Genomic DNA, 25,000 nt, shown 5'->3' with positions numbered 1-25,000 from the left:
ATGCTCAGCCACTTGTACGTTAATTTTACGTGCAAGCTGTTCCGTTAATCGTATCAGCTGGGACCCTCATCGTCGTAAGCGACGGAGTGCTCCTACTGTATGCGCGTGTGTGTAGGTATGTATACACACGTGCACACTCACACACACACATATACGAGGAGTGTTCATTAAAGATTTCTTCTGACGCGCTTCCGGTTATTGCAGGAAACAGAACATGTACAAATATAATCATGCATGTCTCTACATGTCACATTGTAAATTATAGCTTTCCCCTAGTGTTCGTCTGTCTTTCACCATTGCTGAAGTGGACTAAGGTGTTATAATGGAGGCAGTTGAATGCAGATCAGTGATCAGGTTCTTATACTTGTAAGGTCGTACACCAAAAGAGACTTTCGATAAGATGAAAGAAGCTTATGGTGACGATGCACCGACATACGACGTACTAAAGCACTGGCATCGCCAGTTCAAATGTAGTCGGATATCGGTGGAAACTGCGCCTATACCTCGACAACCACATAACTATTCGGCAACTAACCTAAGGAGGGCGTTGGGCCCGTGAAAAAAATCATTCACAAAAATTCATTTGCACTTGCATAATTTGCCTGCGCGATGGATTACCCCGATGCTCACACGTTTTCAGAAGCAGGAACGAATCAATTGCTCCCAAGCTCTTTTGGCAATGTATCAAGAAAACCAGGAGGTCTTTTTCGGCAGACTTACCACACAGAGTGAAACTAAAGTCTAGTCAAAGTAATAGAAGCATGATAAATCACCACCTCCAAAGAAGGTTCATGTCCAACACTCAGCAGATAAGGGGATGCTCACAGTCTTTTGGGACCAGCGTGGAGTAGTGATGATGGATTTTCTGGCAAAGAGCACCACAATTATGCTTATCTGCTGTAAAAATTGCGGGATGCCATCGAAGCAGAGAGGCGAGCATACTGACCAAAGGAGTCCGCCTCCTTCATGACAACGCCCCAGTTCACAATGCGCATGTTGCCCAGATGAAAGCACATTCCTGCAGCTATGGAATCCTTCCTCGTCCCCCTTACTCTCCCGATCTCACACCATCAAACTTCCACTTCTTTCCAACCATGAAGTCTTTTTTGAAGGGGAAGCACTTTTCGGTTGATGATGAACTTATTTCCGAGGTAAAGTCTTTCCTTCAAACGCAACCTACCGACTTTTACAGACGAGGTCTTCACAGCTACATAATGTGATGTGAGAAGTGTGTCACCATTGGTGGTGGCTATGTAGAGAAGGACTAATAATTATGCTAAGTTTCATTCATCACAGTTCTTGGGAAGTAGGTCAAGGGAAATCATTAATGAACACTCAGGATAAAAGAACAATACTTATTTTGTGGTGAATATCTTTTGAAATATATGTATATATTTGTATGTGTTTGTGTGTGTGTGTGTGTGTGTGTGTGTGTGTGTGTGTGTGTGTGTGTGTGTGTGTGTGTGTGTGTGTGTGTTTGTGTGTGTGTGTATGTGTGTCTGTGTCTGTGTCTGTGTGTGTATGTACGTACACATATAATAATTGCTGAAGGAAATGGAAGATAGATTTAGCAGTAGTCTTTATTCAGTACAACGATCGTTTCGACCCATCCTGCAACTGTCCGTTATGGGTAGATCCAGGGAATACATACCCAAACTATGGATGACACCAGGTAGCCCAAACCGTGAACGCGTTTTATTCAATACACTAATTGACATATACCCATTAGCCCATAAAATTACTTATATGTACGTATATATACATGTATATATATGTACATATATACACATACATCTAAACACACACACACATACATATATATATATTATGTATGTGTGTGTTTAGATGTCTTCAAGTCAGTTGTATCTAAGGCATGTTATCCTGACATTGTCCCGTGTATGTCTATCTCTCTCTCCCGCCTCTCTATCTATCTATCTATCTATCTATCTATCTATCTATCTATCTATCTATCTATCTATATCTATCTATCTATCTATCTATCTATTTATCTCGACAACGCTATTTTTCTTCCATATATCTCGGTCTTTGATAGACAATCTTACTCTGCAATAGTAGTAATGGCAATCATGATGATGATTGGTGGCGGCGGAGGTGGTGGTGGTGGTGGTGGTGGTGGTTTTGGTGGTGGTGGTGGTGGTGGTTTTGGTGGTGGTGGTGGTGGTGGTGGTGATGGTGATGTGATAATGACAACGACGATGGTTACAACGATAACGATGATTAATGATGATGATGATGATTAATGATGATGATGATGATTAATGATGATGATGATGATGATGATGAGGAGGAGGAGGAGGAGGAGGAGGAGGTGCAGGAGGAGGATTGTGATGATGATAAGGATTTCTTTCTGAATCGACGCTATAAATCTCATTGAATTTCGAAATCTATACTTGATTCCCACCTGTACTTCCTGTAACGGATGTTGTTAAACACCGCTGGTCACAACACGCTTCCAATCCTTTCTTAATTGTGCTCTACTTTTCCATGTTGATCGAAATCGTTCCACTAAATCGTCTTCCCATCGCCGTGGAGGCCTTCCAAGTGGCTTTTTTCGATCTCTTGGATATCACTTGGCGATTGCATCGGCCCACCTGTTGTATGCGAACCTTGTGATATGTCCAACCCAGCAGGACTTATCCTTTCGGTATTATGCGATTACATCGTTTCCTCCTATGTGAAGGCGCATGGCTCAGTGGTTAGAGCATTGAACTTACGATCGTGGGGTTGTGAGCTCGAATCCCAGACCGGGCTGCGTGTTGTGATCTTGAGCAAGACACTTTATATCACGATGCTCCAGTTCACTCAGCTGTAGGAATGAGTTGCGACGTCACTGGTGCCAAGCTGTATTGGCCCCTTTGCCTTTCCCTTGGATAACAACAGTGGCATGGAGAGGAGTGGGCTGGTATGCATGGGTGACTGCTGGTCTTCCATAAACAACCTTGCCAAGACTTGTGCCTGGGAGGGTAACTTTCTAGGTGCAAGCCCATGGTCAGTGTCATGACCGAAGGGGGTCACAACAACATCGTTTCCTCCGCTTTGCTTTCGAATTACTTCGTTTCGGATATGCTCTCGCAATGATATTTCTAGCGGGGATCTTTCCATGGCCTTTGCGCCGTAGCCAATCAGTATTATTCCCTCTTCGTGGTGGCCCATATCTTACTTTCGTATAAGAGCGCAGGTAGAACTGTGCTTTTGAAAAAACTCGCACTTAAGGTTTTGTTCAGCTTTGCTTTGAACACACCTTTTATTGATTTTTAACACCTATCCTGACCGTATTCTTACACAGATTTCAGTGTCCGCATCTCGGCGAATATTCACTGCATGCCTCAAGTGATTAATACTGCTGTTTATTATAATGCCTAGTTTTTCTAGACTCGGCGTCAAATTATTTCTCTTTGGCCCTGGTTTATTTAGGAGTTAAATGTCTTATCTATGAATACAAAATTACTCAGAGAGTAAAAGAAGATATCCACATATGCAGATATTTTACCAGGCTCACTAATCCATTCTATGATCGTCTAAGTCATTGATTCTCAACTGGAGTCCATATAACCCTTGAGGATCCATATAAATTTGTGTAATATATTTCTTTACTGCCCACAAGGGGCTAAACATAGAGGGTACAATCAAGGACAGACAAAGGGATTAAGTCGATTACCTCAACCCCAGTGCGAAACTGGTACTTTATTTATCGACCCCAAAGGATGAAAGGCAAAGTCGACCTCGGCGGAATTTGAACTCAGAACGTAACGGCAGACGCAATACCGCTTAGCATTTCGCCCGGCGTGCTAACGTTTCTGCCAGCTCACCGCCTCTTAATTTGTGTAATAAATTGATTATACTTCCACAATACACAAAATATTTTAACAATTTTTTATACGGTTCCTAAAAATATTCTCGCAAGTAGACGTACGGGCGGGGTTCGGCTTTAAGCACGCAATATAAACACTCATAACTTCTTTTTTTATTTTTGGGAATTTTCTGAAAATGTTTGTGAATTTGTATTCAACACACGGGAATTCACACGACTATTAAAAAGAAATTGTTTAATTTTTCGAACCAACCACATGGTTCCGGGTTCAGTCCCACTGCGTGGCATCTTGGGCAAGTGTCTTCTGCTATAGCCCCGGGCCGACCAATGCCTTGTGAGTGGATTTGGTGGACGGAAACTGAAAGAAGCCTGTCGTATATATATATATATATATATATATATAATATATATATATATATATATATATATATATGTACGTGTGTGTATGTGTTTGTGTGTCTGTGTTTGTCCCCCTAGCATTGCTTGACAACCGATGCTGGTGTGTTTATGTCCCCGTCACTTAGCGGTTCGGCAAAAGAGACCGATAGAATAAGTACTGGGCTTACAAAGAACAAAGCAGCGGGGTCGATCTGCTCGACTAAAGGCGGTGCTCCAGCATGGCCGCAGTCAAATGACTGAAACAAGTAAAAGAGAGAAAGAGAAAGAGTGAGAGTTTGAAATACGGACAATCCGAATTATTGGCTTAAATCTCAGCAATTGACCAAAAAAAATGTGTTTATGAAGAGAAAGATATTGAGAAACATCAATACGTCAGACTGACAAACAAACGAAGGCATGAGGTGGTTGTGAGATGTGCTAAAAGTAACAGCTAAATAGCCCTTAAAACACGCACCAATTTTTTTCTTTGGATTTTGTATAATTGTATAAATTCCCGTGTTTAGCTCACAAATTCGCAAAACTTTTGTAAAAATTCAAAAAATAAAATAGTTATGAGGAGTCATGGGGAAGCACTCCGTCGGTTACGACGACAAGGGTTCCGGTTGATCCGAATCAACGGAACAGCCTGCTCGTGAAATTAACGTGTAAGTGGCTGAGCACTCCACAGACAATGTGTACCCTTAACGTAGTTCTCGGGGATATTCAGTGTGACACAGAGAGTGACAAGGCCGGCCCTTTGAAATACAGGTACAACAGAAACAGGAAGTAAGAGTGAGAGAAAGTTGTGGTGAAAGAGTACAGCAGGGATCACCACCATCCCCTGTCGCTCGTGGAGCTTTAGGTGTTTTCGCTCAATAAACACTCACAACGCCCGGTCTGGGAATCGAAACCGCGATCCTATGACCGCGAGTCCGCTGCCCTAACCGCTGGGCCATTGCGCCTCCTATGAGGGGTCATATGAGGTGCTTAAACCAAAATTTCGCAAACGCTTGTAATTTTTCTCTTTGCCCTCTCCTAGATTACTTCCTGTGAGAAAGAAATATTTGGTTTCTAAAAGATTTTCCTATCTAGTTTCTTCTCTTTTCTTCTTACAACTATAGTACTAAAGGACGGTTTTCCTTTCAGGAAGCTGCCGTATGAAAGAACGCTGTGATCGGAATGGTGTAAGAGCTGCTTCTGTTATTGTTGTGGGTTGTCACCTGCCGCTGCCTTTCAAATCTTTATATATAAAAGTGAGGTTGTGTGCTGTCTGTCTCCTACAATTTAGATTCCTAACTACTCCCACATTTTGCGGTGCAGTTTAACCAAAACCGGGTATCTTATAGTCGTGATTCATATCGAGCCCTTCTGGGTATTAGTGCGCATCTACGATGAGTCTACGATTTAAAAAATAATTTATCATCATTTTTTTCCATTTTAATGCATTTTTTCGCTATTATATAAGGGAAGTAACTCTCTAAAAATGTCTACGATGAGTCAACGATTTAAAAAAAATTTACCATCATTTTTTTTCCCATTTTTAATGCATTTTTTTGCTAATTTTTGGCTATAACTCTCTAAAAATGCTTTATAGTTATTTCCCTTACAAATCCGAGCAACGCCTGGCGATACTGCTAGTTATCTATATAATAAGTATTTGGGGATATTTTCTTCTGTTAACTGTTCACAGTATTGTTCATTTTCTTTTTCACCCATTTTTAGTTGTGTGTTTTGATTTTACGTAGATTTTAGCCATTATAATGTAAAAAAACGTTATACAATACGAATAATTGGACAAATTAAAAACTTATAAAGCACCTGTATTTACACAGAATAAATAAAAAGTACAGTAAAACAATAATTAAAACAAGATATTATATAGGCGCAGGCATGGCTGTGTGGTAAGAAGTTTCTTTCCAACCACATGGTTCCAGGTTCAGTCCCACAGCGTAGCACCTTGGGCACATGTTTTCTACTATAGCTTCGGGCCGACCAAAGCCTTGTGAGTGGATTTGGTGGACGGAAACTGAAAGAAGCCCGTTGTGTATGTATATATATATATATATATATATATATATATATATATATATATATATATATGTGTGTGTGTGTGTGTGTGTGTGTGTATTTGTGTTTGTTTCCACCACGGCTTGACAACCGGTGTTGGTGTGTTTATGTCCCCGTAACTTCGCGGTTAGGCAAAAGGAACCGATAGATTAAATACTAGGCTTGGAAAAAATAAGTCTAGAGTCAATTTGCCCGACTAAAACCCTTCAACGCGGTGCCCCAGCACGAAATGTGATAGGCTGGAATCTATCTGACGTGCAAAATACTGCCAAGCTTTCATTCTTTCAACAACTTTTTTATTGTTTTGTTTTTTGAAAGAGCATTTGCGAAGGATAGCATTCTGCTTTCCATATTTAGTTTTGTGTGTATTTAGAGCTCGCAAGATGGGAGAAGTCCGAAACGTGAAGAGAAAGCAGGTCAACCCCCGACACCGAGAGCATCAACGGATGGATGAATGCGCATCCAGGCTCAGCGGTTGGGTAGGAACCGGGGACAAGAAACAGGAAGAAAGAGTGAGAGAAAGTTGGAGCGAAAGAGTACAACAGGGGTCGCCACTGCCGCTCGTGGAGCTTTAGGTGTTTTCGCTCAATAAACACGCACAACGCCCGGTCTGGGAATCGAAACCGCGATCCTCCGACCGCGAGTCCGCTGCTCTAACCATTGGGCCATTGGGCCATTGCGCCTCCTGCTTCTGCTGCTATTGTTACTGTTATTGTTGACATTTCCACCCGATGTATTAAAGTTCGATGCTAAATTTTTTGTGTCTTCTTCTGTTCGTGGTTACTATTAATATATTGTATTTTAAAGTGTGTGAAATTTGTTATTTTTGTCCATTTTCTTCCCTTTATGGGTGTGGTGTGAAATATTCCTAGCTACTTTTTGAATGTCGATAACGTGAAAGGAAAAAGTAAGCTGTCCTAAAACGAAAATATAAACCTTATTTCTTCTTTTTTTTTTTCTCAACTTCTTAGGAAGGCGAGTTCAAATTTTAGGAAGTTATCTGTATGCGAATATTTTAGTAAAAACTCTAACTCATTTAGTAAAATGCTTTCTTCAGAGACGACAAATAAAAATATATCTGCGTCGTCCGCAGCGAATGATGATGATGATGATGATGATCCTTTCTACTATAGGCCCAAGGCCTGAAATTTGGGAAGGGTGAAGTTTAAGTCGATTACATCGATCTCAGTGTTCGACTGGTACTTATTTCATCGACACTGAAAGGATGAAAGGCAAAGTCGAGTTCGGTGGAGTTTGAACTCAAAACGTAACGGCAGACGAAATACCTATTTCTTTACTACCCACAAGGGGCTAAACACAGAAGGGACAAACAAGGATAGACAAGCGGATTAAGTCGATTACATCGATCCCGGTGCGTAATTGGTACTTAATTTAAGGCCCCCGAAACGATGAAAGGCAAAGTCGACCTCAGCGGAATTTGAACTCAGACGAAATACCTATTTCTTTATTACCCACAAGGGGCTAAACACAGAGGGGACAAACAAGGACAGACATAGGTATTAAGTCGATTACATCGACCCCAGTGCCTAACTGGTACTTAATTTATCGACCCCGAAAGGATGAAAGGCAAAGTCGACCTCGGCGGAGTTTGAACTCAAAACGTAACGGCAGACGAAATACCTATTTCTTTACTACCCACAATGGGCTAAACACAGAGGGGACAAACAAGGATAGACAAGCGGATTAAGTCGATTACATCGACCCCAGTGCGTAATTGGTACTTAATTTAAGGCCCCCGAAACGATGAAAGGCAAAGTCGACCTCAACGGAATTTGAACTCAGAACGTAGCGGCAGACGAAATACCTATTTCTTTATTACCCACAAGGGGCTAAACACAGAGGAGACAAACAAGGACAGACATAGGTATTAAGTCGATTACATCGACCCCAGTGCGTAACTGGTACTTACTTAATCGACCCCGAAAGGATGAAAGGCAAAGTCGACCTCGGCGGAATTTGAACTCAGAACGTAACGGCAGACGAAATACCGCTAAGCATTTTGCCCGGCGAGATAATACTGATGCAGTACCAGGCAGTGGCTCTCATGGCTTCTGTTCTTAATTGATTGCAAGTGTTATCATGCGCATTGTTTTGTCTTGGTATAAAAGATGGACTACAGCAAATATTCTGCTCAATAACATAGCTTTGCGTGTCAGTTGTTTGACCTTAACCAAATTGAGCATGTCCCTTGGTGACTGACGATATGTGCATCAATCAAAGGGAGACACTACCACATTAAAAGATATAGTAAATCTCTCTATATATAAAACTGAGAATGTCTGTCTGTCTGTCTGTCTGTCTGTCTGTCTGTCTGTGTGATTCCCTAAAACTTGAGAACTATACAACCAATTTCATTCAAATTTTACACATGCCTTACTTAGGGTCCGGGGAGTGTCACCAGCAAAACAATTTTAAACTTTTTGCCTAGGGCGAGCCCACAGCAATATCATATCTTCTCCACTATGATTCCCTAAAACTTGAGAACTACACATCCAATTTCATTCAAATTTTACACATGCCTTACTTAGGGTCCATGTAGTTTGATGGGCAAAAAAATGTTCAACTTCTTGCCTAGAGCTAGCCCATAGCAATATCATATCTTCTCCACTATTTCAGTATTACGTGTTAAAAGTGAAACAAAAACATTTCCCTATTTTATGTCAGATACTTTCACTTTAACAATAAAAATTAGAGATAATAATAACAATTGAATTATATGTAGTAAGTAATAATTAAAATCAAACTAAAGTATAATATAATCGTAACATAACAAAAGTAAAAATAGCAATTGGTATAAAATTGCATCAATGACTTGAACTTGAATAAGTGGTTTCACATGAATGGGAATAAATTAAAAATAAAATTAGTGTGCAGAAATGGAATAGTCCAGATGGAGCTGTGCACATACCTTTTACCACAGCTTTTACATTAGATTATCTGCTAATTAGCTAGCATTAAGTATATATATGAAGTTTGGCTGTATGTAATGTCTGTTTTCTCGAACAGCCGCTTCTACTGAGTACTGCTGTTGGTTTATTTCTTATACATAAAGGACTATAGCTTCAACTGCGTGCTGCTTTTTGATTCACCGTAAGGTTTGTTGTTATTATTATTACTGTTTAACTATTGTTATCACGTTTGTTGGTTCTTAGTAAGGGAAACGTTGTTGTGTTGCATTTGTTAAATAATTGTAAACCGTAACCCTCCCCCTTTGGGAGAAAGAGCTTTGGTTATTGTTTAAAAATTGAATTGTGTCCCTGTTTGGGGACACAATTCAATTTTGACAATATTTTCACCGTTTATACGGAAGCATTTTTGTTAAAATGCCTTCGATAGAAGAAAGTCCAAAAATGAATTTCGCTGCAGCTGTCGGCGTGCGCGAACTCATTAGAATTAAAATGGAAGAAATACAAACCTATTTCGGATTGAGCACCGATAAAGACGGTGAATCTAAGATAACACCACCAAACGAAATAAAAAATTAAATTAAAGAAAAGACTATTGTCTATAAAGTATACAATGTAGAGAAAAAAAGATTTGAACACCTGGAGGAAAGCACCATCGAAAAGTGTCTTGGTGCGACTATGAAAGATATCAAGTATGTAACCAGAGGCGGTAAATTCGCCACAATAGAAGCAAGGTTCGAGTCAACGGAGCGTGCAAGGGAGTACTCGACTCGAACCTTGCAAAGTGGAAATATTTTACTTTTACTTTTATATCTGGGATGTAGGACGTCCCGGATAAAAATTTAAAATGTCCTCCCAGAAGTAGAGGTAGGCTGGATTGTAGTCACACTTCTATACAAGAGGGAGGACAAGATACAATTAATCGAAATTGCAAGAGACGGGCTAACAATTCCAGTCTGTTATATATTTTGAGTATTGTTATCACTAGCGATATCAAGATATAACTTTGTATTTTGTATTTTATGTGTAGATGTATATATATAGATGTACATGTAATATGTACATATATATATACACATATATACATGCACTAGCACTATGACCCGGCAACGACTGGTCATAATGCTAGTATATATAAATAGAAAATAGGGAAATAAATAGATAATTAGAATCTCCTATATCGGGGCATTTGGGGAAACTCCACACTAAAATTCCAGTTTACTCTGCCATCCCCAAAGCATGGGAAATCGCTCTCTTCCAGTTTCTTTCCTCTTGCTTGGAAAAGCATGCTCAGAGTAGATCCATTCAACCTCACCAGTCTTGCCACTCTGGTCTACCTTTTGATAAACACACGTGTAGGCAGCATCTCCCTCTCTACCCTCACCTTCGTCTTTAAATGATATTTGAAGAAATTGCTGAGGGATTGGACAAATGTGAAAGTACCTGTCTTTAAACCTTTCAGACGTTTCCACCTCAGAACCTCTTTTGCCAATGCCACTAAGCAGAGAAAGATTTGCCCTCCTTCTCTGCTAAAGGAAGGTGCTGTGTCGATCTTCATTATACACTCGGCAGACAGATGAAATCGTCTTACACGAGACAGCTGCTTCTCTACACCAGCCTACAATTCTTTAATGCTGAACGATTGTATGCAGGACAGTTTCGTCCCTCTGCATATATTTCTAGCATGTTCGGCAATTGGCACTTCTATGCCTAATAATAATAATAAGTCGATTACATAGACCCCAGTACTCAACTGGTACTTAATTTGCGACCCCTAAAGGTGAAAGGCAAAGTTGGCCTCGGCGGAATTTGAACTCAGAACCTAAAACCGGACGAAATACCGCTAAGCATTTTGCCTGGCGTGCTAACGATTCTGCCAGCTAGCCGCCTTCCACAACAACACCAACAATAACAATGATGATGATGATGATGATGATGATGATGATGATAATGATTTCACACCTCTTTTATGGTGTTGCCCCAGTATGACTTCAAACTTCTTACATTGCTTAAATGAATAATTTCTTTTATTTAGCTACTCAGAGAAATTATATCTATCTTATATATGGGTCATTCCAGTGAAATTCAACAAGGGACCGTCGCGAAGGTTCTTGGATTTTCTTCAAATTTACACCAGTTGTTAGTATCCATGAGAGGGGTAATTTTCGAAATATTGAATTTCTTTTATTTTGAGGAGCCCATCGTTTCAAATAGGTTTCATATCATACCTTAAAAATTATGTTACTTTATCCCCCACTATCTCAAGTCCCTCAAACAGTAAAAATCCATTCTTTTAACTCAGCCAATATCGAAAAAATGCCAACTGAAAATTGCAAAACTGCATGTCTTGGGGGATATTCTTAAAAACATTTTACGTTTAGGCAGTTATTACTTAATAACAAAAGTTGATAAGAATCCCATGTTCTCTAATCATACAGTAAGGTCTGATATCTTAACAGAACATAAGAACTCATTCATTAAAAAATTTGTTTTCTTGTGTAACGGAGGAGTCAAAAATTGGACAAAATGAAAAATTTGGGGTTTTTTTTCTATTTTTGAACCAGAATGAGTTCTTATCGCTAAGTTGAAATTATATATAACTATAAATATATATTCTGAAAATACACCTAATGATAAGGAAATGTAGAACTATAGCATTTAAAACTACTCTAAATATCAATTTTCATCTGAAATGGAAATTCCCATTTTGAGTGATATTCCAGAGCCGTAGAAAACAATGTGTGACAATTGGAAAAAACCTTCAAGCCTAAAAAGCCTTGGCCATTGACCTCCTGACTATACAACAACAACGTTATCGGTAAATGGAGCCTCATACTTTTGTAATACCTTTATAGATTCAGGGATCGAAAAGAAGAAAAATTCTACTAGTCCCATACTGATAGTCCGTGGGCCAGTTATAAAAAATTTCTTAGACTGTATTTTCTTTCCAAAGCTAAAAAAAAATTAATAAAGCTAGTAAAAAGTCAGAAACAATATGAAACAGTGGAAAACAAAATGAATCAAAAGTTATTTGCGAGCCTAATACATATCGCATCACATTTTGTATATCTTCGCATGAAAAGTGATAGAAACAACTGCTATTGCTTCTGGAAGAGGTATCAACTTTTACAATTATGTCCTCTTTGGGATTCCAGCAAATATCATTTCTTGACCAGAAAAACTGACTGGCGAGGCCTTTCGGATGAAGGAATTGTACATTAATATCAGTGTTCAGTTGAAACATAATTTGCCGCTTCCAAACTACCTATCATTATCATGCCGACACACATACGGTGATCCTGGTGGATATCTTCAGTTGGAATAGAATTTGCCTTACCTTAAAGATGCAGTCTCGCTGAATGGTTTCCCGATACAAGACTAATGGATATGACATTACAACATGGAATGAATTCATGGTTTCTGCGTGTGCCTTTGAATGTGGAAGAGTTTGAAAATTGTAACTAGAAACTGACACATTGTTAATTGACTTGCATTCCAAAGTGATCTCTTTCCTGACAATTTCAAATTAGGGTTAAGACCTGCTCTGAGATTGCGTTTTGCAGACTTGCTTGTGCTGCTAAGTGCTTGGTGATCCCACCAACGCTATGACAAGTATTCTTACCATGTGGTGAGGCAAAGAAGTACCATTTTGCTTTTAACTGAAAATTCTGCTCATGGAAGATCAAATTACAATCATTTGCACGCCGGACAAAATGCTTAACACTATTTCTTCTAGTCTTATGTTCCGAGGTAGACTGTGACTTCACTCTTTTTAAGAACAATTCAGGATCGATAAAATAAGTGCCAATTTAACTTACTCCCTCCCTTGAAATTGCTGGCCTCGTGCCAAAATTGGAAATCATTATTTCTATTGTTGTAGCTGCTGTTAAGGTGGCGACTTGGCAGAATCGTTAGTACGTCAAACAAAATATATAGCAGCATTTCTTCCGGCTCTTTACGCCCTGAGTTCGATTCCCGCGGAGGTTAACTTCACCTTTCAGCCTTTCAGAGTCGACAACATAAAGTTCTAGTTAAGCATTGGGTCAACGTCATCTCTCCCTAAAGTTGCTGCCGTTGTGCAAAAATTTGAAACCAAAGAGCTTGCAGAATCATTAGCATGCCGGATTAAACGCTTAGCGGAACTACGACCATCTTTACGTTATGAGTTCAGAGTCTGCCAAGGTCAATTTTACCTTTCCTCTTTTCGGCTGGTTGATGTAATCGTCCCCCCTCCCCCACCGAGAGGGACTAATCGTTTAACTATATGTCTGTAAAAGAAAAGATTGTTGTTGTTGTTGTACCTTCCGCATTTCCTATCCGCATTTTCTTCCGCCCGACACTAGCTTCTCCACCGCGCGAACTACCGATGCGATAGCGACCGATTTAAGGTGGCGAGCTGGCAGAATCGTTAGCACGCCGGGCGAAATGCTTAGCGGCATTTCGTCCGTCTTTACGTTCTGAGTTCAAATTCCATCGAGGTCGACTTTGCTTTTCAACTTTTCGAGGTCGATAAATTAAGTACTTGTGCCTGTAGTAGAAAGGGTTATTATCATTATTATTATCATCATTATTATTATTATTATTATTATTATTATTATTATTATTATTATTATTATTATTATTATTATCATCATCATCATTATTATCAGAAGCCATGAGATAAGTAGTTTTATGTATTTTAAATGCAGTAATTATTTTTCTTATTTCTCGTTTAACAACCAAATGAGGATATCATAATTATAACCTATTACTAAATCAACTCAATCGATGGATTTTCTTTTCAATGAAATATGTTTGAAGTATTAATCTTTTTTTATCAATGATATTACTTCCTAACTTTATCTTTCATCACTGAGCGTCGAAGACTGTCTAGTTAATTGATCCTTAAGTATTTACAAGCTTACCTTTGTTATAATTCTCTCATCTGTTTCTTTATGCAGCATGATAATAGTTTTATTGAAACCTTTCTTTTTCAATGTTGCATGGGAACTTTTCTTTTTTGTTGTTGCTTTCCGAATCATATTTGAACGTTCAATTAATCTATTCACCGTCTATAGCAGTGTTTCTAGTTGTTGACATCTGCAGGGTACAACTTGTGATCACCTATAAACAATGATCGATAATTTTCCTCTCACAGCATTTGTATCAAAGACCATCTTCTTCTTTTGTTATATTGGTCATTGTTGATTATTATTGTCACCGTTGTTGCTATCATTATTATTATTATTATTATTATTATTATTATTATTATTATTATTATTATTATTATTGAGTGAGAGAACAGTGCATGGCATCAAAGTTACACTGGGGTAAAATATACGAAGCCCAGTATACCCATCATGACTACCCGTCTGATAAGGGTACACTAGGCACATGCATCGCAACCATATGTGCGCGACATGGTGATCTGAAACGGTCTCTGAATAAGGATTATTTAAGGATGTTGAACAAAACACCCATGTTTCCAAAGGTGAATTATCCAAACCTCTAAGAATTCCTTTTAACACATGGCTATGATGCTCCCCCACTACGTCTGCTCGAGATCAGAGATGCACATATCGTCAGCCACTAAGGGACATGGTCAACTGGTTAAGGTCAAACAACTGACAAGCAAATCTGTGGTATTGAGCAGAATATTTGCCGTAGCCCATCTTTTATACCAAGACAAAACAATGTACATAACACTTCCAATCAGTCCAGACGAGAAGCCATGAGAGCCGCTGTCTGGTACTGCGTCAGGGCATTTATTATTATTATTATTGATGTTGTTGTTGTTATTGTTGTTGTTGTTGTTGTTATTATTATTATTATTATTATTATTATTATTATTATTATTATTATTATTATTATTATCTGTTGTAGCAATAGCGCTGTGACTTTCGTTTGCTTCGAAAGCTTTGCTTATCGAAGGGAAAAAAGAAGATATTTAGTAGGCTAAAGTGTGTTTATGTGTGGGTGTGTGGGTGTGTATCAGTGTTGACTCTAACAAGACAAGTAATACAGGTGTACAGCTCAAAAGCGAGGTGAATAACTATGAATGACAAATAGAAAGGAAATTGGATTTTAGCAACATGCCTAATGATAATAGAATCGTGACAACAGCCACAGTAATAACTTACCGTTCAATATTCCCCTCACCCACCCAAAGAGCTTCCCATCACTTCCATTTCTAAGGAGGAAAAGCAGCAGTGATAACATCAACCACAATAGCAACAACAGCACTGCTGAAGACAGAAATGTGAGTAACAACAATAGTAACGTCTCCAGCAACAGCATTACCAACAACAGTAGGCGCAGGAGTGGCTGTGTGGTAAGTAGCTTGCTTACCAACCACATGGTTCCGGGTTCAGTCCCACTGCGTGACACCTTGGGCAAGTGTCTTCTACTATAGCCTCGGGCCGAATAAAGCCTTGTGAGTGGACTTGGTAGATGGAAACTGAAAGAAGCCCGTCGTATATATGTATATATATATATATGTATGTATGTGTGTGTGCTTGTGTGTCTGTGTTTGTCCCCCTAGCATTGCTTGACAACCGATGCTGGTGTGTTTATCTCCCCGTCACTTAGGGGTTCGGCAAAGAAGACCGATAGAATAAGTACTAGGCTTACAAAGAATAAGTCCCGGGGTCGAGTTGCTCGATTAAAGTCGGTGCTCCAGCATGGCTGCAGTCAAATGACTGAAACAAGTAAAAGAGTAAAAGAGAGAGAGTAACAGTATACCAGGCGAAAATGAAAATAACAACGCTGCTTCTACCAGCTTAACAACTAATCGGACGACTACTATACTCACCAAAAACTCTACCACTGTCACCCACTCCAGAATAAATCAATGGACATAAAAATATAGGATCCAGGTCAATTAAAAGTAATATAACCTGCTAATCAACTTGCTACAACTGCAACAGAGGCAGCTACCACACCACCACTATCACTAGCTCTTTTTCGACAATTTCGACAATTTCATAGGCAATAATAATAGCAATGGAGATAATAAAATGGCCGCAAAAAAGGCAGTGTTTTGCAAGCGCAGTAAGAGTCGCTGAGTGAATAAACCGAGACAGAAAAAAAACAACAGTAAACTCAAAGACTATGAAATGAGGACAGGATAGTTACTCTGATCGTACTGTAACGAGTGATAGAGAATACCAACAGAGTCACAGTGACAAAACTAGTACAGAAGCACTAAATGTTGGCGAATAGAAAAAATTAACGTATGCGCAGATGGTAAAGTGTCTGTAAGCGATATGTAAGCTGAAAACTTTCGTTGCCTGCGGCAGACCATGTGGGAAGATAGGGACTAACTCCATTGGATTTTTCGGTTTGAACGGCACTTTGTAACATAATTTCTACGTAACTAAAAAATTCCATTTTCTGTAGCGGTGTCGTATGAAATTGTCATCCATAATTATTACCCTAGTATCGATCTATTGCATTTCAATCTATTTTAGATTTAGGGTTAGAGTTAGGGTTAGGGTTTGGGGTGGGGGAAGGGTATCTTTTTTTTCTTCACAAATGTAAATAAACCCAATCTGTTTCTTAAACGAGGGACATATTGATGCGGCACAGAATGCTTTCTCCTCAATGGACGGTCAGCGATTGGTTAAAATTGCCGAAATGCAAGAAATTTTAGACGAAATATGTTACAAACTATAGAATTTTCTCAATAAAGCCAAGAGAAAATGATGTTTTATAAACACATTCTACCAGTATACGAAGTTTAAAATTTTTTAGTTACCTAGAAATTATGTTACAAACTGCCGTTCAAACCGAAAAGATCCACTCCATTAATCCGTCAAATGGAAAAAAAAATTTCTAAGAGGGGAATTCATTTTGATTGTTCTTTTGCTTTTTGCTTTCATCTCAACAGGTGTACTGGCGAAAGCAACAGTTCAGTATGGCATGAGATAATGAAAGTTCTCAAAGGAAATAGTTACAATCGTTATTTCAGACCTGAAAAAGAATCAGGTAAGTGTATGAATATTTGTAAGTGTACCAGGGCAACTTCTTGAAGAGGCTCATTTTTAAAAAAAAAACACGTATCTCACTCAAAATGTCTGTTCCGAGTTAAACTTCCGCTTAGGTTTACCTGGATGGTAGACTTAATCATTCACACAGATTAACGCCACCAACTGGCATCTTGAATACTTTTAGGGAAGTCCACTCCGTTTGAGGATACCTTTTCTCTTCCTTCGGTTACTCTTGGATGAAGCTTTGTATATGGTCATGAGATAGGCAATCTCATGACCATATACAAATCTTCATCCAATTCTCGTGGCTAAAAGATTTTTTTAAATTAACATTTCCGATTTTGAGAAAACAGAGATATGTTCTATTCTTCATTTCTCTTATCTCGATGAATTCCTCTAATAAAAAGGAAGTTTTGTGACTTACTTCTCCCAAGTGCTGATCCATATTTAGTGTTTCTCTTTGGATCGCAACACTAGCGTTGTTGACTTTTATATTATTAAATTAATAAAAACTATCACAATGTTTTCCATTCATTAAATGATTTCTTACACAGTCTATTTTGCTTTCTTGCAGGAAATATTACAGTTGTCTTTGTGAACGTGTATGTTGAAGCTGTTGGAATGATGGATTCCAGTAAGGTATAAAAGTTATTAAATGTTTCTTGTTAACTACTCACAAAAGCCCTGTATTTTAAGAAGAAAATGTGTAAAGAAACATGCAGAGTTAAGTCGTTGCAAGCGGATGTAACACACACAAAAAAAAGCTTCAATTGAGGATTGAAACTGTACCGTCCTTGGTCATGACTCAATGATATTTCATTGTACAGCATGTGACAAATTTAAGTAGAATACAGAGTTGTTAGAGTAGAAGGGTAACAGATTTTACTAGCATACAAAAGTATTAGGACCAAGTAGAAACAAACATAGTCGTGATACCGTTGGTAAGTGTCATCCTGAGTAAGACAGATGTTACACGGGAGGAGTATTTCTTCTTGTGAGCAAATTCTAATCACAATACCGTCTGATTAGAATTTAATAGACGGAAATTATGCGGAAGCCTACTTCCTATCTATCTACCTCTATGATAAAAACATGCACAAATACGCGCGCGCATATGCATCAATACACACGCATACACACATATATATACATACATACACACACAACTAGTTTTGGGCGCTATAAAGCATTTAAAAACATCTGGTTACGTGAATTACTTTGACGTTTGAGTGCCTCATAACTTAACAGGAAAAAAAAACTTAATAGAGCACATTTCCATCGATGAGTCTCTGCTCAAAACAAAAATTACCCATTTTTGAAAATAATGATCACGTGTGATGAGAAATGGATTATTTACAACATAAAATGAGAAAGGTCCTGTGTAAAACGAGTTGAAACACCTTCAATCTCTCCAGAAGCTGGTCTGTATCTGATGAGATTGGAAGGGTATTGTGTATTAAGGACTATTTCCACAAAAGCCGACGTTAATTTAACGCCTGCTTTTGTAGAAATAGTCCGTAATACACAATGCCCTTCCAATCTCAGACTTTCATTGTTCCCGATTAGGCTGATTAAAGGAGGCAATTGAAGAAAAACGTCCAGGCAATTGAGGCAAAAAGTCCAGAATTGGCCAACCGAAAGGGTGCCGTCTTACAGACAACGCTAGACCGCACGTTTCGAAGCAGTTTGGGTGGGATGTTCTACTCTACCCTCCGTACCTTTGGATTATCATTTATTACGATCACTGCAAAATTCTCTTTATGCGAAGAACTTCGATTCTTTAAAAGCGTGTAAAAACCACTTAGACCAGTTCATGACCCAGAAAGATGCCAAGTTCTAGGAGGGTGGGATCATGAAGATGTCTCAAAGGTAGCGAAAGGTAGTGGCACAAAATGGGAAACATATAGTTCAATAAAGGTATGTGCTCGTATTCATTCATTATTATATATATATATATATATATATATATATATATATATACACACACACAAACATATACACACACACGCACACACATACACGCATACACATATATCGTTTCTAAGTATAAATTGAAATGGTTCTATGGTTTCCATTCCCCAAACTCCATTATCCCATTTCATGGAACATTTATTTATATTTCTCCTAGAATTCTATTTCTCTTTTCTCACCACTAGGAAATGCCGTTATTTCTTGTGGTCACAGAAACCTGGACAGATAAACAACTCGTTCCAAATGAGGGGTCCCAAGGTAATTTGCTTTTTGAAGAGAGATTGGTGCCTTTGTTCTGGACACCTAAATTGTTGCTGGGCAATGCCGGAACCCAACAAGATGTTAAGGTTTATTCAAAGAAGATAGTCCTTAATCCAAATGGTAAACTAACACTAAGTTATAGGTAAGAATTGTCTTTATATTTTGCTTAAAATCCATTTGAATATATGAAAAGCTTACTTTCAAATCTAGATATACGCATCGGAATGACATTTGAGTAATTGTTTAAAACAACTATTTGAATATATCTGATTTTAATTGGAAGCCTAAGATTCGCCCACTGTCTCTACGACGTTTATTCCAGTTTGACTGGAAAAAAATTTCACGTGTGTGAAGCCAGCAGTTTGCAGATTGTGTTTTAATGATTATCATGAAATCGACCAAATATGCTTTTATACCGGATTTGAAAGTAAGCTCCTCATATATCAAGGCGGCGAGCTGACAGAATCGTTAGCACGCCGGGGTAAAATACTAGTAAATTTCGATAATTTCGCCCGCACGATTTTTACTAGGAAAAAAAATCGGATTTTTTGCGCGGTATCAAGTACCCTGTCCTCTTAATATGCCACCAACCCCTTATTTTTGTTTGGAAAAACGTAGGGTTGGAAACCGGACCCCCTTCCTCTCCCTGAACCACTGGATTTTTTTTTCATTGAATGAATTACGGTGACCTAATATTCCACAAAAGCCTTTTGGGGTCCGAAAAACGGGGTGGGGTGGGGTGGAACCCTCGGAAATTTCACCACCAACCTCCCAACATTTTACAGAAATACGTTTTCCAGAGTGTAGATTACATTGTTCATTATTAAATACATAGAGAATTCTAACATTTATAGTGTGTATATTTTAAGCTGAAGATATTTTTTCTGAAGGCGTAGTGTATGCAAATATATATACTGCTTCCTCCACTCTCGCCTCCAATACACCACATCTTGCCCACGCCACACACCACCACACCACACACCACCATGCCACACCACACATCTCCGTACACACTAGCACTGACCACTTCCCAGCACCCACACCATCATCCACACACCTACACATGCACACACGTACACGTCAAGGTCACCAGCCCCCATCCACACCGCACCTTCGCTTTGGGATCACCACTACTTTATTATTTCTCCTTCTTCCTAGCTCTCCTGTGTGACCCCTCTGTCTAGCATTCGCTATGATAGATCGCTAGCCACTAAACCCTTTTTTAAAATTTTATCTCCCCGTTTGTTTCTGTGCTCCTTTCTGTCGAAGAGCGTAGGCTCGAAAAGTAAAAGACTTTCTCACTTCCCGAGCGTTAAACTAATACATCTGTTTGTTGTTTAGACACCCGTTTTCGTCTTTTGTTTTTTTTTGTAAATTCTCACTATATATATATATACATATACGCATATATATAAGAGTGTGTATGTAGATGCAGACGAAGTAACTTATTTAATTACTTTTTGCTGTCAACTCGTTAGATTAATCCCAGTTTCACATCTTTCTTTGCAGGGTTTGTGTGTGTGTGTATGAGTGAGATCGTGTTTTCCTCTTGTCTTTACGTGTGTTCCCTGACTGTAAACAAAACAACACCCACACTACCAGTACAAGCGGTGTTGTATACTTGCAAGTCAGCTATGAAAGCATATTGGCGCTTCTTGATATATCTTAAAATGTTGAAGGGTTTTGTAAACAAAACCACTCATAACTACATGCAGATTATTTGATATTCGATAGACTATGGGATTATAATCTTACTTGGAAACAGGTGAAGGTTGGTGACAGAAAGAGCATCCAACCATTGATCTGCATCAGCAAATTCTATCTGGTAATGCAAACATGGAAAAGTGGACGTTAAAACGCTGATAATGATGATGATGATGATGATGATATTCTGTCTTCTATGAAATCTAACCAGCTAACAACACACAAAACTGATATTTTATGAAGCGTCAAAAATTTTGTCTAAACACTGAGAAACATCATAGACCACATCATAGCCATGTCCTAAAATTTTGATGCCTCAAGAAATTAATTAAAAGTTAATTTATCAGTTTGTGTATATTGTTAAATTGATAATTAACAATAATGAATATGTGTTAGTCACCTTTTTGTACAGCTAAAAAAATGGAAAGGTATGAGAGAACTAATCACTCATTTTCAGTTCTTCATTTGTTTTAATGTTAAAAGCTTGTATGGAACGTGACGACCCTAAGAAAAAGAAACCACCTGAGTAACGTCGGAAAGTTCTTCTCATATTAGTTATTTATTTGAACAGATTGTGTGATTGAGTGTAGATAAGAAAGAAAGAGAGAGAGGGGGGAAAGAAGGGTGAGCGAATGTCAGCATCCATAGCGTTGTCACTGTGCTAATAGGAGTTACTTCCCGTTATGTGCACTCTTCATATCTGGCCCGTGCACATTAGCTGAAAGAGCAATTTCTCCTCTGCTTGTTACTACCTGTTCATTTGTAGTTGGTGCCTGTCTTTATATGAAGAGTTGGCCCAATGAAAACTTGACTGATTAGAAATCAACAGTTTTTGATTCATAAGTATTTTTGCTGACGTTGGTCAAACGAATCCTTATGAAACTGTTGGATGTCATCCGTTTGTTGCTTACTTTATGACATCACCACTCAGTCTGAAAGATGTAGTTTTTGTTTACGAAAGCTTTCTAACTGGAAACAAAACAACATGGGTTCAAACTGAGACAAAGACTTGCTACACTTCGAGTAGTTTTTCCATAACATAATTGCTGATCTTCCATAAAGTAATTTCAAAATTTCTTTTCTTATTTTCAAGTATGCTTGTATTTTTATCGTTATATATTTTTCCCTGATATTTCAGAGTAATTTTTCCAGTTTCATGCCAAAAACATATCAACTTATTTCCCCTGGATGGACAAATTTGTAGCATCAAGATAAAAAGCTGTAAGTATGAAAAATGATATGAATGATATATATATATATAATATATATATATATATATTATATATATATATGGATAGATAGATAGATAGATACATACATACATACATACATATACACACACACATGCACACACACACACACATATATATATACATATATATATATATATATATATGTACATCTAATATAGGATAAAATTTTTCGAAAAAATTCTATCAATGGCCAGCATATTGAAAAATTACCTTTAAAGGTTAAATTTATAAACAACTTATAAACAAGGGCAAAAGAAAAACTTTCTAATGCCAAATATGGCGAAAATAGACACTTCGTCAATAGAGAAGGTTCTTATGAATTAACTCTGAAATCGGGTCCGATATGGTAATAACGGAATCTTTTAGAAATTTCTTTCGGCTTTCTTCGAGACGCGTACTTATAGTGATGAATTATATGGTTATTGACGAAGTGTCTTTTTTCGGCATATTTGGGATTAGAAATGTTTTCTTTTGCCCTTGTTTATAAGTCGTTTATAAATATATATATAAGGTCAACCATCTAATTACTCACTAAGCTCGATGTTGCTTAACTTCTGTGATCGGACGTGAACCGATGCCTTCAACGTGATGTGTATATATATATATATATATATATTCAGGAGTTCAATATAATCCGTGGACCCACGCAGTTGTCGAGTGGTACCCGCGCGAGCGGAAAGGACCACCCGGAAGACCTCCACGACGGTGGAGTTACGATTTCAGGAGGACGATTGGGATCACGTGGATGAGAAGGGCGCGATCCAGAGAGGAATGGACAGCGTGCTGTGACCAGCGGTGTCAAATGGACGCTTGACGGACTGGTCGGTTAAGGTGATCAAGGTGATATATATATATATATATAGAGAGAGAGAGAGAGAGATGTACGTGTGTGTGTATGTGGGTGGGTTGGTGGGTGTGCATGCGTGTGTATGTATGTATGTATGTATGTATGTATGTATGTATGTATGTAAGGTTCAAAATATAATGAAAATACAAAGAGAATGTTAAAGAACCACAAGCGGGATGTATTAGGTTGATGCTCATGAAAAATGGAAGAAATCCTTAACGTTTCGAGCCTATGCTCTTCTACGGAAAGAATAGATGAAGAGAGAAAAAAATGTAGTTTCCCTCTTCCAAGAAATAGAGAGGATCTGTTTGGCCGACCTTTGACACATAATATTACATCAAATTGAGGGAAACTGCAGTTGTGTTCTATGTTTTGATAATGTGACAAAATAGCTTTTGGTACCAACCATCAACATGAAAATTATAGCTTAATTTTCTTACATGAAATTTTAAAAATGAATGGCATTCTGATTGTAAGCCATATTTCTCCTTCTTCTTGTGTTACCAGTTTATTATCCTGTTGAAGAAGTACAAGTTAAATGGGAATCAAACACAGACTGGCAGAAATCTTTGGATAAACTGGAAATATTTAATTTTGATTTGGCGAAAATTAAACTAACGGAAGAAAATACCACTCAGTTTGGACGTACGTTTTTCTTTCTTTTATTTTTCGATTTTAAAATTGCTGAGGTGACTTTGTAGAATGTGGGTTATAAGTTGTGATACCTAGGTGGTGTGGTAAGCTTGTAGTAAACTATGTTTGTAAGGCAGGTTTATTTCATGTTTCTTGCTATTTGACTTAATTCACTAACGGCAGTGGGAAACATATGGACACTACAATCCCAATTTCCATTCCCCCAATCTTGTACTAAATATGACGGATCAGCAGTTGAGAAATCCTTCTATTTATGAAAAAAGCTACATAAGTTATCTATGACCATGTCATCAAATCTCTTTTTTTTTATAATACATACATACATACATACATACATAATACATACATACATACATACATACATACATACATACATACATATAATAAGGTTGGCTCATAGCCTATGATTATCGTATTACTTCCTAGATAGATAAATAATTACCCCGTATTTATCTAGGTTATATCATAGCTGATTGAAGTGGATTCAGTAATAAAAGAAAGTGAGTAGAGTGGGTGAGGGTTGAAAGAATATAAGAGAATTTCTACTATTGGTGGTAACAAAAGAGTTTTGTCGTCAAATAAAAGATAGTCTAGATGGGATGTGTACACACACACACAAAAGCAAACAAACAAGATACTACTCCGGCAATATATGTATATATAGCAACGAAGGATAGTCTGTGAAACCATAAATATGCAACAGATAAAGTTGAATAAAGTCACTTTCATTAGTTGAATAAATCAGCAGTTAACTGAATGAGATTAATTTTATTATCGTTTGTATTTAGTATAATTAATTAAGACAATGGTTAAATCTTTCCCGTCTGTCCTCGACAAGAAGAATCATTACAGCTGATATCTAAAAGAAAGTGTACTTATGACAAAGGTTACAGAAGATCGCAAAGCAAATGAAGTAGTATTAGAAAAATAGTTTTGTACAAGGCGCAAATTATTTGTTACTGCTTTTGTTTCTTCTTGTATATATATAGTTTAGTTCCTAGGTCAGCCCTATAAAAAGCATTCCAACTATAACCAACATGTCTTGTCATGAGTTTGTAAAGTAAGGTAAAGTTACCTTCTCGGGTTATCAGACTCATAAGGGCCGGTTTCCAGGTTTCATTGCGTATATATTCCGCACC

At 38.0% G+C, this 25,000-nt stretch overlaps 1 protein-coding gene across 2 annotated transcripts in view; it reads left to right on the top strand.

Annotated features, from left to right (window-relative positions):
• The window catches only part of LOC118764333 (glycine receptor subunit beta-type 4-like), a 53,517-nt gene that overhangs the window by 12,252 nt on the left and 16,265 nt on the right, over window positions 1–25,000 (top strand). For both annotated transcript variants that reach the window (XM_036504957.1, XM_036504956.1), the window contains 5 exons: window positions 17,072–17,169; window positions 17,746–17,810; window positions 19,328–19,545; window positions 22,246–22,328; window positions 23,715–23,852. In XM_036504957.1, coding sequence (XP_036360850.1) covers window positions 17,072–17,169; window positions 17,746–17,810; window positions 19,328–19,545; window positions 22,246–22,328; window positions 23,715–23,852 — 602 coding nt within the window. The remainder of the gene's footprint in view (window positions 1–17,071; window positions 17,170–17,745; window positions 17,811–19,327; window positions 19,546–22,245; window positions 22,329–23,714; window positions 23,853–25,000) is intronic.

The sequence above is a fragment of the Octopus sinensis genome, linkage group LG7, assembly GCF_006345805.1.
Source record: "Octopus sinensis linkage group LG7, ASM634580v1, whole genome shotgun sequence".
Taxonomy (NCBI): Eukaryota; Metazoa; Mollusca; class Cephalopoda; order Octopoda; family Octopodidae; genus Octopus; species Octopus sinensis.
Note: the sequence above shows the minus strand (reverse complement) of the source record. Positions and strands in the feature narration are given on the sequence as shown.